The sequence below is a fragment of the Sporobolomyces koalae genome (assembly GCF_050403365.1).
Source record: "Sporobolomyces koalae JCM15063 DNA, S_koalae_JCM15063T_v1_ctg22, whole genome shotgun sequence".
In the NCBI taxonomy this organism is placed as follows: domain Eukaryota; kingdom Fungi; phylum Basidiomycota; class Microbotryomycetes; order Sporidiobolales; family Sporidiobolaceae; genus Sporobolomyces; species Sporobolomyces koalae.
In genome coordinates, this window is record NW_027481749.1 from 42,639 (window position 1) to 57,003 (window position 14,365).

The 14,365-nt window shown below is 53.7% G+C and overlaps 4 protein-coding genes across 4 annotated transcripts; 3 read left to right on the forward strand and 1 right to left on the reverse strand.

Moving 5' to 3' along the window:
- Positions 1–209: 209 nt before the first annotated feature.
- On the reverse strand, positions 210–4,101 carry NVJ2 (Nvj2p; the record flags this gene model as incomplete). The annotated part of the gene is made up of 3 exons (XM_076679345.1): positions 210–2,627; positions 2,701–3,355; positions 3,413–4,101. 3 exons carry the CDS (start codon positions 4,099–4,101, stop codon positions 210–212), a joined length of 3,762 nt encoding a protein of 1,253 aa, XP_076533455.1.
- A 707-nt stretch (positions 4,102–4,808) lies between these two features.
- Positions 4,809–6,020, forward strand: JCM15063_002836 (uncharacterized protein; the record flags this gene model as incomplete). Its single annotated transcript, XM_076679346.1, has 1 exon — positions 4,809–6,020. The coding sequence occupies one exon, from the start codon at positions 4,809–4,811 to the stop codon at positions 6,018–6,020; it is 1,212 nt and encodes a 403-aa protein (XP_076533456.1).
- A 487-nt stretch (positions 6,021–6,507) lies between these two features.
- On the forward strand, positions 6,508–8,076 carry JCM15063_002837 (bifunctional triacylglycerol lipase/ester hydrolase; the record flags this gene model as incomplete). The annotated part of the gene is made up of 3 exons (XM_076679347.1): positions 6,508–7,296; positions 7,391–7,925; positions 8,003–8,076. 3 exons carry the CDS (start codon positions 6,508–6,510, stop codon positions 8,074–8,076), a joined length of 1,398 nt encoding a protein of 465 aa, XP_076533457.1.
- Positions 8,077–8,331: 255 nt separating this feature from the next.
- NTE1 (lysophospholipase) lies at positions 8,332–14,262 on the forward strand (the record flags this gene model as incomplete). The annotated part of the gene is made up of 16 exons (XM_076679348.1): positions 8,332–8,400; positions 8,480–8,709; positions 8,815–8,879; positions 8,955–8,992; positions 9,069–10,036; positions 10,127–11,625; positions 11,682–11,773; positions 11,839–12,192; positions 12,255–12,521; positions 12,586–12,744; positions 12,804–13,284; positions 13,345–13,402; positions 13,466–13,640; positions 13,703–13,890; positions 13,951–14,035; positions 14,095–14,262. 16 exons carry the CDS (start codon positions 8,332–8,334, stop codon positions 14,260–14,262), a joined length of 4,896 nt encoding a protein of 1,631 aa, XP_076533458.1.
- Positions 14,263–14,365: the final 103 nt, after the last annotated feature.

Consider the following 14,365-nt stretch of genomic DNA (forward strand, 5'->3'; position numbering starts at 1 on the left):
CATCAGTAGTCGAGTAGTCGAAGAAAAACTATATCGTCAACAAAGTTTCGTAGTTTTATCAAAAGGAGGGTACAGGACTACAAGAGAAGAATTGAACAAAGACAAGAGAGGGGATCCAAAAAAACCCAAAACTTTCTCGACAAACCCAAGTCTACGAGCGTTTCCTTTCCTCCTGTCATTTGCTTCACGGGTTCAAAATCTTCTGCTGTTCATGATGATTCAAGACCCCATCCCGCTTCATCGGCAACTTGTTCCAGTTGATCAACTCGCGAAGCTGATGGATCTGGTGTCGCTTTTCGAGAAGGTTCGAGATCCTCCGTCACAGGAACAGTTGGTACAGATCTCGGAGGTAAAGCCGGAGGAGGAGGAGGAGGAACAGTACTTGTAGTGTCTGTCGGTTCAAGAGGATTCGAACGAGGAGGTAAACGAGGTGGATCGGAAGATATGTTCGAATCACCGTTGATCCGTGGCAGCGATTCCATTGCAAGTGTCGATGGCTTGAATCCCTCCGATGTCAAGCTTGTCGTTGTTGAGATTGACGGTTCAGTCGTAGTTGATTGATGCTGAATGTTGGAACGTGCGGGTTCGACTTTGTGGTGGTTCTCACCCGCCAAGTGATCTTCGCTGACGAGTTTCTTGCGAGATTCATCCCTGATCCCCGGCAACTGCATCATTGTAGCTCTTCCATAAGGGTATCCACTTCCTCCTCCTGAGCTCATCATGTTCGGAATCGGTTTCAAAGGTGAAGTTGAAGGGGAAGAAGAAGGAATGATGGTCGATCTCGTTGTCGGTGGTGGTGATGCTGGATTAGACCGGATCGCAGACTCGAGTTGAATTGAAGGAGATGAAGATGCCGATTGTTCGAAATGCGCAGTCGCGGTAGCAAAAGTGGAAGAAGTGGTTGAAGCGACGGACGAAGCTCGCATTCTAGTGGGAGAAGCAGTCGAAGTCGATTTCTTGTGGGCCAAGGCAGGAGGAGCAGGAAGAGGTCGTTTCGGTGAAGTCGGTGGAGAAGGTTCGTTCGATTCTGAAGGGGCGTAGTACGAAGCACGTTTGCGATGGTAATCTCGATACCCTTCTTCTTCTTGACCCGCATCACTCACACCTCCCAGACCTTCTTTTCCTGATGACAACGACTCGTCCGAAGGCACTACGAGTCCGGCTCCTTCGGCATCAGCAGGTCTCCCGGCAGTCCTACGCGCGTTCCAACCTGCTCCCCATTTACGCATACTCTCTTTCGCCTGCGCGACCGATTGAGCGATCGCTTCCTTGTCGGCGGCTTTGGCTCGCCAAGAGGAAAGGATCGATGCTGTCGTCGTCGGGACCGCTGCAGTTAGAGACGAGTCGACTGAAGCAGATGCGCTGTGGGAGGGAGATCGTCGGATCGGTGGAGGCGGAGGAGGCAGACTCGAAGGAGACGCATCGAGCACGGGCACGTCGGTTTCCGCTTCGTTTGGTTTGATCCAGGCTGGCCGATGCGGAAGTTGAGGCGCATCAGATCGAGAGGAAGAATCGTTGACTTGATCTGCTGCGACGTTCGATTCCGGGGTAGAGGAAACAGGCTCAACCGATTCGAGAGAGATAGATGGAAGAGGTTTCGATGTGTCCGATCGAGGTGCTGTGAGGGACAGGTTGCTCGGCGTCACTAGGGAGGGTTCAGACACGGTGGTGGTCGCTGGTGGCAAAACTTTGTTGAGTTCGACGTCTGTCTCGGATCCGAGCGCGATCTCTTGTTCCTTCTTCTCGCGTTCACGAGATTCTGCGCGTTGCGTCATGATCTCGCGTAAACGAGAAGCCGAAACCTCTTCTTGCTTCGAGGGCGAGGAAGCAGGGCCTGTCGAAGAAGTCGAGGGATCCACTTCTTGCAGAGGCAAGAAGGACGATGTAGATGTAGTCCGTGTATTCTGTCTCGACAACGTTTCCGGGTATGTCGTCGTATTGGAAGGGTCGCTCCGAATCGTCGTGCCGGGAGTAGAGAGTCCTGGTGAGGGTTTCGCCGCGAACCAGCTCGAAGTTCTCTTTGTTCCCGCTCCACCTCCCGCAGTAGTGATAGCGGCGGCCAATGCCTCGTTTGATCCTGCATCTTTCTTCTCCCTCCAACTCGCGATTTTCGCGCTTGCCAATCCGGCCAAGCTTGATACGGAAGTCGATGCGGCCGAACTCGTACTCTTGATCGAACTAGGTCTCTTTGTGACTGTCGCTGGATTCGTCGGCGATTTCGGTTCGAGTTGCGTTTTGAACGAATCGAGAGTTTCGTCCGTGACGCTCGATGATGCGCTCGAACGTCTGCGCACGATTCGCTGACGTGCCCGTTCGACCGTATCTTTCCCTTCACTGATCAACACTCCTTCGACGGCTTTGACCTTGTCTTTGGCATCAGGATCTCGATCTCGTGAAGCTCCAGGTTCGATCAAGTCTTCCTCGTCGGGACCTCGTTCAGCGAGCGAGACGAGGTCGTGATCGGTTTTCGGGGTCGTGTCATTCGCAGTAGTTGCCGGAACGTTGAGGTCTGGTCGTTCCTGGCGTAGGGCAGTGCCAAAGATTCCTCCACGAGCGGTCGAAGGGAAATCGAGAGTCGAGAAGAACGAGAGGTCGTCCATGTGCGGCAAGACGATCGATTCCGCAATCTGTTCCCAGGGCACACGTTTTTTAGTATTCGAACACAGACTTTGGATGAGGAATTTGTTTTCTAGAACTCACGACTTCTCTGATCCGAGACTCGATCGGAGATGTGACCATGCTCCATTTGAGTTGTCGAGTCGAAACGACAGGTTCGACTGCCATTTTGATCTTGGGCATTGACGTGAACCCGAACCAGATCCGGTTCGAAGGAGGTTTCTTGATCTTGAGCAACAGAGTCCCTTCAAGTTCTTGCAACACAACCGCGAGCACGAGTCGAACCGAGTACGGCTTGAATCGACTCGAGATCGATACGGTAGCGACGGTTTCGATCGTGATGCGGATCGCACCGACGTACGAGACTTGACACTCCATACTCGCCTCGCCTTCGGCATTGAGTTCTTTGAGCATCGGTTTTGAGAACAGTGGAGTCGCGGATCCGACATCGACTTCCCTCACGAGGATCTCGGACAACATGGAAGGGATTTTGACGCGTTTCAGTTTGCGCACAATGCGAGACGTGATGTACGATTCGAGTGCGGCTGTGCGGTACACGGCGAGGAACACCCGACCGAGCAATGCGTTGAACCACCGCATTGGAATCGAGTCGGGCAGGGAATCGATCGAGTCGACGAGGTGAGACATGTCGTCGGGAGAGAACAGCGACCGATCTCGAGCGGTGTCGGCTGCGCAGGTCGGCGAGCCGATTCTTGACGCAAGTACCAGCGAGTGATACCTGTCGCAGCAGGAGGTCAGATTCTCCGCTTCGCAGGCGAATGAGCGAATAACTTGCCAGTCTTCCTTGTCCGAGTTGACTTTGGCAAACAGGAACCACGGCAGAGGTTTGCCCGTCTCAGGATCATAGTTGATCCCGTCGACAGGTGCGTCTGCAGGGTCTCGCTCGCGATCGTGTCCGTCTGATCCGGGCTCGGCTCGATTCGAGCCAACTAGTTTCGGTTTGAGCTCGATCGCAGTCCTCTTGACCCAGAACTCGCCATCGACGAATCCCTCGGGGTACACGACGACGTCGTGACTCGATACCTCGATCGCGGCCCAGCATTCGTGCATGTCCTCGCTCTCGTACAGGAACAGGATGTTGTGTTTGAGCACGGCGAAGAAGCGGTCTTTTGGTTTCGAACGCCTCGGATCCTTCGAGCGATGGTCCATGAAGGATCGGTACCCGCTCGCGAGCATGCCGGCGTAGGTCCCGTCGTGAGCGGTGCCGTTCAAGGTCGGTTCATATGTCCTTCTCGCGGTGATCCAGCCTGCCCGATACACGGTGACGGGTTCCTGATCGTCGAGGGCATCGTCGACAGAAGTCTTTGCTTGAGTATCGGATGCGGTCCGGAACGAGTTGCGAGGAGGGTGCAACACGACGGGAGAAGTGTAGAACAGAAACCCGACGAACGCGGCGACACAGAGCGGGACAAACGTGAGTCCGCCGAGTACGTAGGTGACGAGCAGAGCTGTGACGGTCGGCATCTGTGGAGAACGAGAGCGTCAGTCAATGCGTGATGGAGGTTCCCCGCGCGAGCACTGTTCGGCTAAATGACGACGCAAAAGGAGTGCAATCGATGCCTACACTGGAGTAGCAAGAAGCTCGAGACTGACCGTGCTGCTGCCTGTCTACCCTCCTGTGAGGTTGCGGGCGAGCGTGAGCCGATTGATGACGAAGTTGTGGTCGCGACGCGAGTCGTGTTCGATCGGAGCTCAAGCGATGTGGGGTGCGACTATCGGCTCAGCTCAGGCGCGGTCTCGCTCGCGTTTGGGGCCTGCAAGTCGCGGGGTGAGAGCGCGACGAGATTCCCGAGGTTAACGACAACACTCGAAACAATCGATTTCAATCGATGGAGCGTCTCTGGTTGTCCCTGCATTCTTCATTCTACCTGCATACTTTTTCGAGTACTAGCCGAGTACCGACACAAGCTCCACTCGACCTCGCACAGATACTAGGCGGTCCAGCGGGTGAGAAACGGAACTCGGGTGCGGCCCCACCCGCGGTCTCTTCGGAGCACCGGCACAGCTCACGGTCAGCTCTCCCTGCTACTCACAACATGCCGATGCCGCTCATCAAGCAATAGGCATCAGTTGAACACACTTGACGTCGGCGATTCTCGGACGTCAACGCGCCACTTTGACCTTCGACGCCTGTCTACTGCCGCAGCCCTCTCGCAAGCGTGTCTGCGACCATGCCGCCATCCCTACCGTACGACGTCTTGCTGCACATATTCAGCTACCTCGATCCGATCCAAGATCCCGACGAGGGGCTCAGGACAACTCCAGCTTCCCTGCTCCAAGTTCAACGCCACCTCGGATCGACCCTCTCGCTCCTCTCACGCGACTGGAGAGACGTCGGTGTGCGTTACCTCTGGTCCAACTTTGTCCTCTCGTTCGCCACCTCCCAATCCCGTCGCAAACTCGTTCTGCTTGTAGGCAACGATGAAGTTGCAACCCGCGTCAAGCGCCTCCTGATCATCGCAGGCGCACACGACGTCGAGCAGACCGTCGGCATGCCCATCGAGTTCCTCTTGCCCTCGTTACCAAACCTCGAATCGCTCGAGATCTCGGCTCCGCCCTACTTTGCTCAACGGCTCTTCTCGCAGCTCGAGCCAGACAACCTCGAGCGTTTGCGCCACTTGACCCTCACGACTTTGAACACGAGTCTCGTCGAGCACCCGTACTACCCTGCGTTCCTCTTGAACCTCTTGCCTCGATTCCCGAAACTCACGTCACTCGAGATTGGGGTCGACCTGCCTGCTTCGGGCACGCTTTCGCACGTTCCGCTGGTGCGGTTGCAACACCTCACTCGGTTCTTGCTCTCGAATTCGACGACAGGTCCTTCCACCCTAGCGATCCCGTTCCTGTCTTCCCTCCTATCCCTGATCGAAGCTTCGAAGGACTCGCTCACGTCGCTCTCGCTGGGTTCGCGCACGATCCCCTCAACGTTGCCCGAATTCATTTCAACCTTGTCTCGACTTGAACACTTGTCAATCACGTGCGACCGCACATCATTAGAACTCGAATTTGCGAGACTCGTTGAACACTGGTCGAAATTGACAAACCTTCGAACCGTCTCGATCGGCGTCCTCCCAGATTGGACCGCTCCTCTCCACCTCGCTTCGTCTGAACTTTCAGACAGACTCGTCGTCCAGTTGTTCAACTCGTTTGAGAACTCGTTGGATCTCACCCGAGTCTCGCTCGATGTCGATCTCACTCGATACGAATCGACCGTTCAAGCGTGGTTGAAGGACAGATGGCATCGAGGGAATTTCGAGGTATTCGAATGGTGTACTTGGATTCCAGTTCAGCGAGAACGTGTCCAAGTCAGGTTTTGCAGGAGGGCCAGCGGTGGATGGCAACGCGAGCAAGACGGCGTCTTGGAGGATACCATAGGCGCGTGATCTTTTTGGGCATGTTCTTTTCGGTCAATCTTGTTGTGCTGTATTTCGGGATGACACGGGAGAAAAGGAATCAAAGGGGTCGTTTTGGGGGTTTCGAGGTAAAATCAAGCGTCAAGAGGGTCTCAGCGTCGTCTTGTAAATATTCCTGAATGTTGTCTGGTCCAGACTATTTCCGGTCATCTGTGCATGCTCTCGCGCTAGCGTGACTCTCGCTGACTATGGAAAAAAAAGATTGTTGAAAAGCGGATAGTCTTTTGTTCGGAGATCCGGACAGTCAAAGCATGAAAGCCGCCATCACCTTTAAGGGTTGTAATTGGGTTCGGATCCGTATAGGACGTGGCATATAGGATAATATGGCACTCAAAGCCTAGGATGAGAGAGGCTTGAACGCGACTAAATATTATTCGCTTCGCGTTCATCGGGAAGTTGACGCATTCACGATTCACCACTGTTTCGCCAGCTCCGGAGGGCATTGACAGAGCCGATCATGTCTTCGTACTTGAACAAACAAGCGCCTCCACCACCTCCGCCACGAGCTTCCGGATCGTCCGCGACTGTTGCACCTCCCCCACCGCCGACGTCTTCGTCTTCCGGCGGCGGTACGAGTGCCGAGTCTCCCGCCCGTACGACCACGAGACCTTCACACCGACACAAGCAGTCTGTACACTACAACGACGCTCCCGATCTATCCGCCGCATCACCAAGTTCGACCACTGCGACAGGGGAACGAACTCGACCGAATCGAGTGTCGCGAGTACCTGCTCTTGCGGCAATCCCAACCTCGTCCCCTTCGGCCAGTTCGACCACGAACTCTGTACGCCCACTCGATTCGAATGCGACGATCCTCCCGGCATTCAATGCTCCTCCCGCACCTCCTCCCGACCCGATCAAACACTCGCGTGCTGGACCTCGATCGTTGCCGTTCGATGTCACCCAATTCCCGCCGAGTTCAATCACGACGAAACTCGTCGTCGTGTTTGTACCCGGGAACCCAGGGTTGGTCGAGTACTACGATCCGTTCCTAACCGCGTTGAGGGATGCACTTCCAACCGAATTCAAAGAGTCGACCGAGATGTACTCAATTGGTCATTTGGGTCATAGTCTCGATGCTGAACGAGATGGAAAAGTGACTGGCTTCAAACCGCACGAACAAGCGACTCTGGAAGAACAGGTCGATTCGAAAATCGAGTTTGTCGATCAACTCGCCAGCAAGTATGGCAAGGACGTCAAGATCATGATCATGGGACATTCGATAGGTAGTTGGATCTGTCTCCAAGTACGTGTCTACAATACATTGCGATCTCGCGAGATCAAGCTCAGAAATCGACTCGAGTTCTGACCTGTCGTTGTCCGAATTTGCGTTGTAACAGATGCTCAAACAACGACCAAACTTGATCTCTTCCGCTCACTTGCTGTTTCCAACCATCTCGTCCATGTCTTTAACCCCAAACGGTCGCAAACTGTCTCCCTTGTTCTCGTCCTGGACGTTGCGCCCATTGTTCTACTCGACTTCGTTCCTTTCGTACCTGCCGACCAAAGTCGTCAACTCCCTCGTAGGACTCTTGACTGGACAAACCGACGCTTCAAATCAACCTTCAGGCTCGGGTTCAGGCGCAGCGACCACTACAACTCGATTAGTCAGTTCACCCCAAACGGTCATTGCGGCCATCACGATGGCACAGAAAGAGATGCAACATGTCAAAGACATCGATCGAGAATTGTTGTCGAACCGATCACTCGTAGGGGACATATGTTGGTGGTACTGGGCCGAACCGGGAAGAGATGGGTGGGTACTCGAAGACAGTATTCGAGAGATTGAAGAGGCGTTAGGGGATGATGAGGACTTGAGAAAGAGGAGGGAGAGGTGTCGGGAAGGAATGCCACATGCGTTCGTACTCGATCGAGGTAAGGTCTCGTTTGCACTCTGTGCCCGTTGTTTGATAAGAAAGGCTCACTCAGGGTTATTTCGGGGTTGTTCACAGATCATACATTGTCGCTCGCGCGCAAGTGTGCAGGTTGGATCGTCAAGGATCTCGAAGAGTCTCGTGGCAATTGAATTGTTAGAGACGATCCTTCATTTTTTTCTTCTTCATTTGGAACGCCATGTTGTCCTGTTACAATTCAATGCCTCTTCATGTCAGCTTGATTTTAGTACCAGTCTAAAATTTCGCTCTCTTCAGGCTTGCTGCTCTCCGAACTAGTGGTCGATATATGCGCGCTGCCGTCATTCGACGAACATGCGCGAGCGCGTTTTGTTGCGCGTCTCTCACTCACTCCTCATCGACGCGACTACGGTCCTTACAGCTACAAGATGGTGGTGGTACAAGACACGTCGGTCTCGAGCTACGTGTACTTGGTCCTGACCCATCTCTACACTCTCGTGCGGTTTCCCTCTCCTCTACTTTCCCTCTCTCTCTTTCACACTAGTACAAGGTCTAACGCCTCTCGAACCCCAACAGTCACGATCATTGATTCAATTCGTCACGCTACGAATTCCTTACTACACGTTCGCAACCTTGTCATGGGCGACGACCTTGACGTTTCGATTGACGACGTTCAAGATCCTCGTGTTTCTCTTGATCGTGTCGAGTGCGGCAAGTTGGGCATGGAAAGTCAAGTACTTGAACCGGTACACCGAGTTGCGAGAGTTGCCAGGAGGCAAGATTCGAGATAGTGAAGGGTTCGATCTGTTGAGTTCTTTTTCCCCTCTCTCTTCTCCTTCTCTCAATTCCGATTCAACCTTGTTCAGCTCATGCTGACAAGAGGAAACGGCGAAATCTTCTCGTCTATTCAGACACCCCGATTTGGCAAACGATACGAATCACAATAATGGATTCCACAATTATTTGGACGAATTTCGTGAGTAGTTTCCTCTCGGTTCCGTCAACCATTCCTGTCCTGACTTGATATTCCTCCAAAATTTCTTCACTCAAGTCTCGGCAATCAAAGTGTTTGGCTACCTCGAGAAACCCGTGCGTGTTCCCGATATTTTATTCCCCTTCGTATGGTACAAAAAGGTTGATTGGAGTTTTTTCGGAACTTGAACAGGTCTTTCACGAACTCGCACGACATCTTCAAACTCGTCGATTGGTTGCAGGAGACACTCTCGACCTCTCGAAAGACAAATCGTTCTACATTGTCGTCGATGGTCGAGTTGAAGTGTTTGCTCAAAACCCATCTTCTCCTCAAACCCACAAATCGAACCCTCCTCACACTCCATTCAACTTGAACCTAAACGGTTTTGAAGGAGGTACCGAACCTGAAACGGGAGATGAGGGCAATATCGACGATGAAGAAGGATTGGAAGGAGCAGGGTGGCAGCTGTTGAATTGTGTGGAATCGGGAGGAACCCTCTCGAGCCTTTTTACCATCTTGAGTCTCTTCACAGAGGAGGTCAAACTCAGGTACGAAGAAGACGATGGAGATCGCGAAGCCTCAGATGTCAGAGGACCGAACGGGGACGTTGCCGATTTCGACCTCGATTCGGATGGTATACCGACTCCGTTCAAGCGACCTGGGCTTTCGGGAGGAGGAGGACGGAAGAAGATGAGTCGCGACAGCGGCGACTCGACGGAAGATGCCGATGACGAACGAGGCGAGATTGGAGCAGGAGGCAAAGGTCGAGCGGCAAACGATACCACGAGGATCGTAGAAGAACCCGAAGAGGAAGACGCAGATGAACAAGAGGAATCGAACACGGCGAAAGCAACTCCGTCCTTTGCGAAAGCTACCGCTTCCGTCACTTCCCCGGCATACCCCTTTCCGACCATGCAACGCAAATTTTCAAAGGAACAACGACCCTCACCTTTCACGGCACAGTCTTCGTCGTCGAGGCATGGTGGTGGTGGAGGAGGAGGAGACGTGCCGAGGAAGAAGCGCAGTACTCCAGCTCCAGCGGCGACATCGGCGAAACAGTTCGAGACAACTCTCGCGAGAGCTACGGTTGACACGACCCTCGCGGTTATTCCTGCCGAAGCTTTCAGACGGTTGACAAAGAAATTCCCGAATGCTGCCGCGTAAGTTCTTGCCTCGACCCTTCCTTCCTTCCTTGGCGATAGCCAAATTGTTCCAACTGATCATGGATCGGATTCTCGCACTTGGAATAGGCACATTGTGCAAGTCATCTTGACGAGATTGCAACGTGTCACGCTCCTCACCGCTCACAAATACCTCGGCTTGACCCGCGAAGTGATCCGAACCGAAGAAGCGATCAACGACCTCGCATGTTACCCTCTCCCAAACTCGTTCTGGGAAAACGGAGGGATTCAGCGATTGCGCGCGCGGTTCGTGCCGGAGACTGTACTCGGAGGTGATGAAGAGGAGATGGAAGATTACTTTGGACAGGCGGGCGAATCGAGTACAGGAAGTGGGAACAAGCGATCAGGAGGAAGGCATATGAGTAATCTGGGAGAACACGGACACGGGAGCGGATCACGCAGGAGAGATCGAGGTATGCCCCTCGAAACTCCGTATGCCGGTCCGAGAATGGGAGAAGTGTTCTGGTCGGACGAGCTCGATTCGTCGGAACACGAAGGGATTCGACTCAAGATGCGAACGCCGGGCGTACGCAGAAGTTTGGGTTCGTCCAATGCAGGAGGAACGCAAGCCAAGAGCGGCGGGATCACGAGAAAGACGGGAGACTTGCTCACGATGAGTTCGGTCAAAGGACAAGGTTCAACTCCAGTCGGAGCTCCGGTTCCTCAGACGCCAAGGCTCGAGAGGATGAGGAGCGGTACAAGGGCGATAACAGGCGATGAGGAATTCGACTTGAGGGGAGCAGTCATGGAGTGCATCTCGAAAGCGATCGGACTCGTTCAGCCTCATGTCACCCCTTCGACCTCGGTTCAAGCTTCTCCCTCTGTCGGTCCTCACGAGTACTCAAGCAGTCCTGGGATTGGATCGCGACTGCGTACTCAAGCGGCCTTCAACTCGTCATTCTCGTCCTTGTCGCTGCTCGGACTTCAAGGCCTACACGATGACGATTCGTCCGTGTCGTCTCTCTCGGCATCTGGCATGTTCCTCGGCGAGTCGGGAGCGGGGAGCCGTAACTTTGCGAGCATGGATCTCGAGAACGAGGTCGAGATCCTGTACTTCCCCAAAGACAGTATGCTTGTCAAGGAGGGTGAGAGGAACGCCGGGTTGTATTTCGTCATTGAAGGATTCCTCGACGTATCGATGCCAGATGAGGGTCCGATCGGAGGGTCAGGATTCAACAAGCAGCCGCGAACGCATCAGACCTCGAACTCGGACGACCACACTACATCTCGATCTACTGCTGGACAGAAGAAAACGTTTTCAAAGCCTGGATTCAGAGACGCAAAGAACAAGTCGGTTCCGTTCTCATCGACGAACGGTTCAAAGACAACGACCGGTCCGGCACCACCGCAGAAGAAGAAATCAATCCCGCTCTTCACGGTTCGCCCAGGAGGAATTGCCGGTTACCTATCGTCTCTCACTGGATTCCCCTCGTACGTCGACATCACCGCCAAGACTGAATGTTACGTCGGGTTTCTCCCGGCCAAGGCGCTCGAAAGGATTATGGACCGGAAACCGATCGTGCTGCTGACGCTCGCAAAGCGACTGATCAGTCTCCTGTCACCTCTCGGTAAGACCGGTTTCGTTGTTCGTCACATGAAGCTCGCTGATGATCATCTGTTGCAGTTCTGCACATTGACTCGGCTCTCGACTGGATGCATGTTTCGGCTGGCCAAGTCATCTATCGTCCTGGAGATGAAGCGGATTCTTTCTACATCGTACGTCACACAGACTTTACCATCCAATCCTGCAGGGAGCTACGTCTCACATGTCTTGAGTACAGGTCATCAATGGTCGCCTGAGATCCATCACTGAACGACAAGGAGGTGGGGTCGACGTTCAAGCTGAATACGGTCAAGGCGATTCGGTCGGCGAGCTCGATTGCATCACAGCCTCTCCTCGACCGTCTACGCTGCACGCTATCCGCGATACTGAGCTCGCTCGAATGCCAATGACGCTCTTCAATGCCATCTCGGTTCATCACCCGCTCGTCACGGTACAGATCTCGAGGATTATCGCCTCGAGGCTCAGAAGTCAAGTCATGAGTCAGAATGGACTCGGGGCGAGCCTTCCGAGAGAGCTCGGGCGAGCTGGAGCGTCTGAAGGGCTCATGGGGAAGAACAACTTCAATCTCAAGGTAAGGCTTTCAATCTCCGGCGCTCTTTGACCTCAGCATGATGATGAGTTGTGATACTCCAGACGGTCGCCATCATTCCGACGAATCGACATGTACCCGTCTCCGAATTTGCTACGAAACTGCACCAAGCTCTCGAGTCGATTGGGGCACCGACTTCGTATCTCAATCAAGCGACAGTTATGCAAGTCCTTGGTCGCCACGCTTTTAGCCGGATGGGCCAACTCAAGCTTGCTGGATGGCTCGCCGAAAACGAGCAAAAGTATCGCATCGTTCTCTATGTCGCCGACACTGCCGTCAGCGCGCCTTGGACGCAGACTTGCATCCGTCAGGTGAGTCCAAACATCTAACTTGTCTTTTGTCCAGAGCCTGCTAATCACCCTTTGAGTCTTACAGGCTGACTGCATTTTTGTTGTCGCGGACGCCGGAGCCGAACCAACGATCGGCGAGCATGAGAAGCTTCTCGTGGGGATGAAGACCACTGCCCGCAAGGAGCTCGTCCTATTGCATGCCGAGCGCTTTGTCCAGCCTGGTACCACCCGCCCCTGGCTCAGAGTGAGTAACCTTCCCGAACGGATATTTTTGGGTCTGGATCTAACCTAGTCCGACGGTAGAACCGACCATGGATCCACGCACATCACCATGTCGAGATGATCGGAGCAACTCCTGAGCAGCATCGTGACGTGACCGATCCGGCTGCGGTAGTTGCACTGCGCAAGATTGCTGCGCGAGTCGAGTTCCAGATCAGCAAGTACAAAAAGACGAACCCGAGACCGATACCGCAACGGACTCCGGCTTCGAGCGATTTTGCACGACTCGCGAGACGGCTGTGTGGACGCTCGATTGGAGTCGTGCTCGGTGGTGGAGGAGCACGGGGTATCTCTCACATTGGAGTCCTGCGGGCTCTGTCAGAGCGCAGCATCCCGGTCGACATGATTGGAGGCACTTCGATTGGCGCGTTTATCGGTGGCCTCTACGCGAAGGAAGGAGACCTCGTCTCGACGTTCGGACGTACGAAGCGATTCAGCGGACGTATGAGTACTCTGTGGAGAATTTTGACCGATCTGACCTACCCTGTTGTCGCGTACACTACCGGTGAGAAATCATTCGAGGTTAAGCTCTTACTGCCGCCGGAACTGAATATCTTTGTGTCAGGCCACGAGTTCAATCGAGGAATCTACAAATCGTTTTACGATACCAACATTGAAGACATGTCAGTCACTCTCTGACTTGCTACAGGGTCTGCTCCTACTTACCGGGAGCATCTTCAATACAGGTGGCTGCCGTTCTTCTGCAACACGACCAACATTACTCACTCTCGCATGGACGTCCACACAAGCGGTTACGCCTGGCGCTATGTGCGAGCCTCAATGTCGCTTGCCGGTCTCTTGCCGCCATTGTGCGACGAAGGAGACATGCTTGTCGATGGGGGATATGTCGACAATTTGCCGGTTTGTAGATTCTTCTCGATGTTCTATCTCGAACAGGGCTGACGGAGTTTTCTCCCATACAGGTGTCCGTCATGCTCGCTCAGGGAGCGTCGTCCGTCTTTGCGGTGGATGTCGGCTCAGTGGACGACACCGATCCTCGAAACTATGGCGAATCGGTGTCTGGTTGGTGGCTGCTCGTCCAGCGCTGGAACCCGTTCGGCAGTGCACCAAATATCCCCAGCATTACCGAGATCCAAGCTCGGCTCACCTAGTGCGTCAATTTCCCTTGTTATTCCGTAATAACCTTCGGCTGAACGAGGTCGTTGTGCAGCGTGTCGAGCGTCAAGACTCTCGAGGAAGCGAAGAACACTCCCGGAGTCCTCTACATGAGAATGCCAGTCACGCAATTTGGAACCGTGAGTCACGTCTTGGCCGTACAATTCAGGGCATGCGACTGACAATCGAGATGATATAGATGGAATTCAAGCGTTTCACCGAGATCCTCCAGGTCGGATCCGAATTCTCGAAAGGACTCTTGACGGACTGGGATTCGAAAGGAGAACTCCCTACCGGTCTCGAGGGTGATATCACGAACCAGAAGGCCCAGAAACGCGGTCAAAGCATTCGCAGAAACTCGATTTAGTTGCTTTTTCGAGTTATACCCTTTTTGTCCATAGTCTTCGCAAAATCTGTCTCTCGCTGCAAAAGGTAGCCTTGGAATTGTACTTTTTCCTCTCGCAAGAATG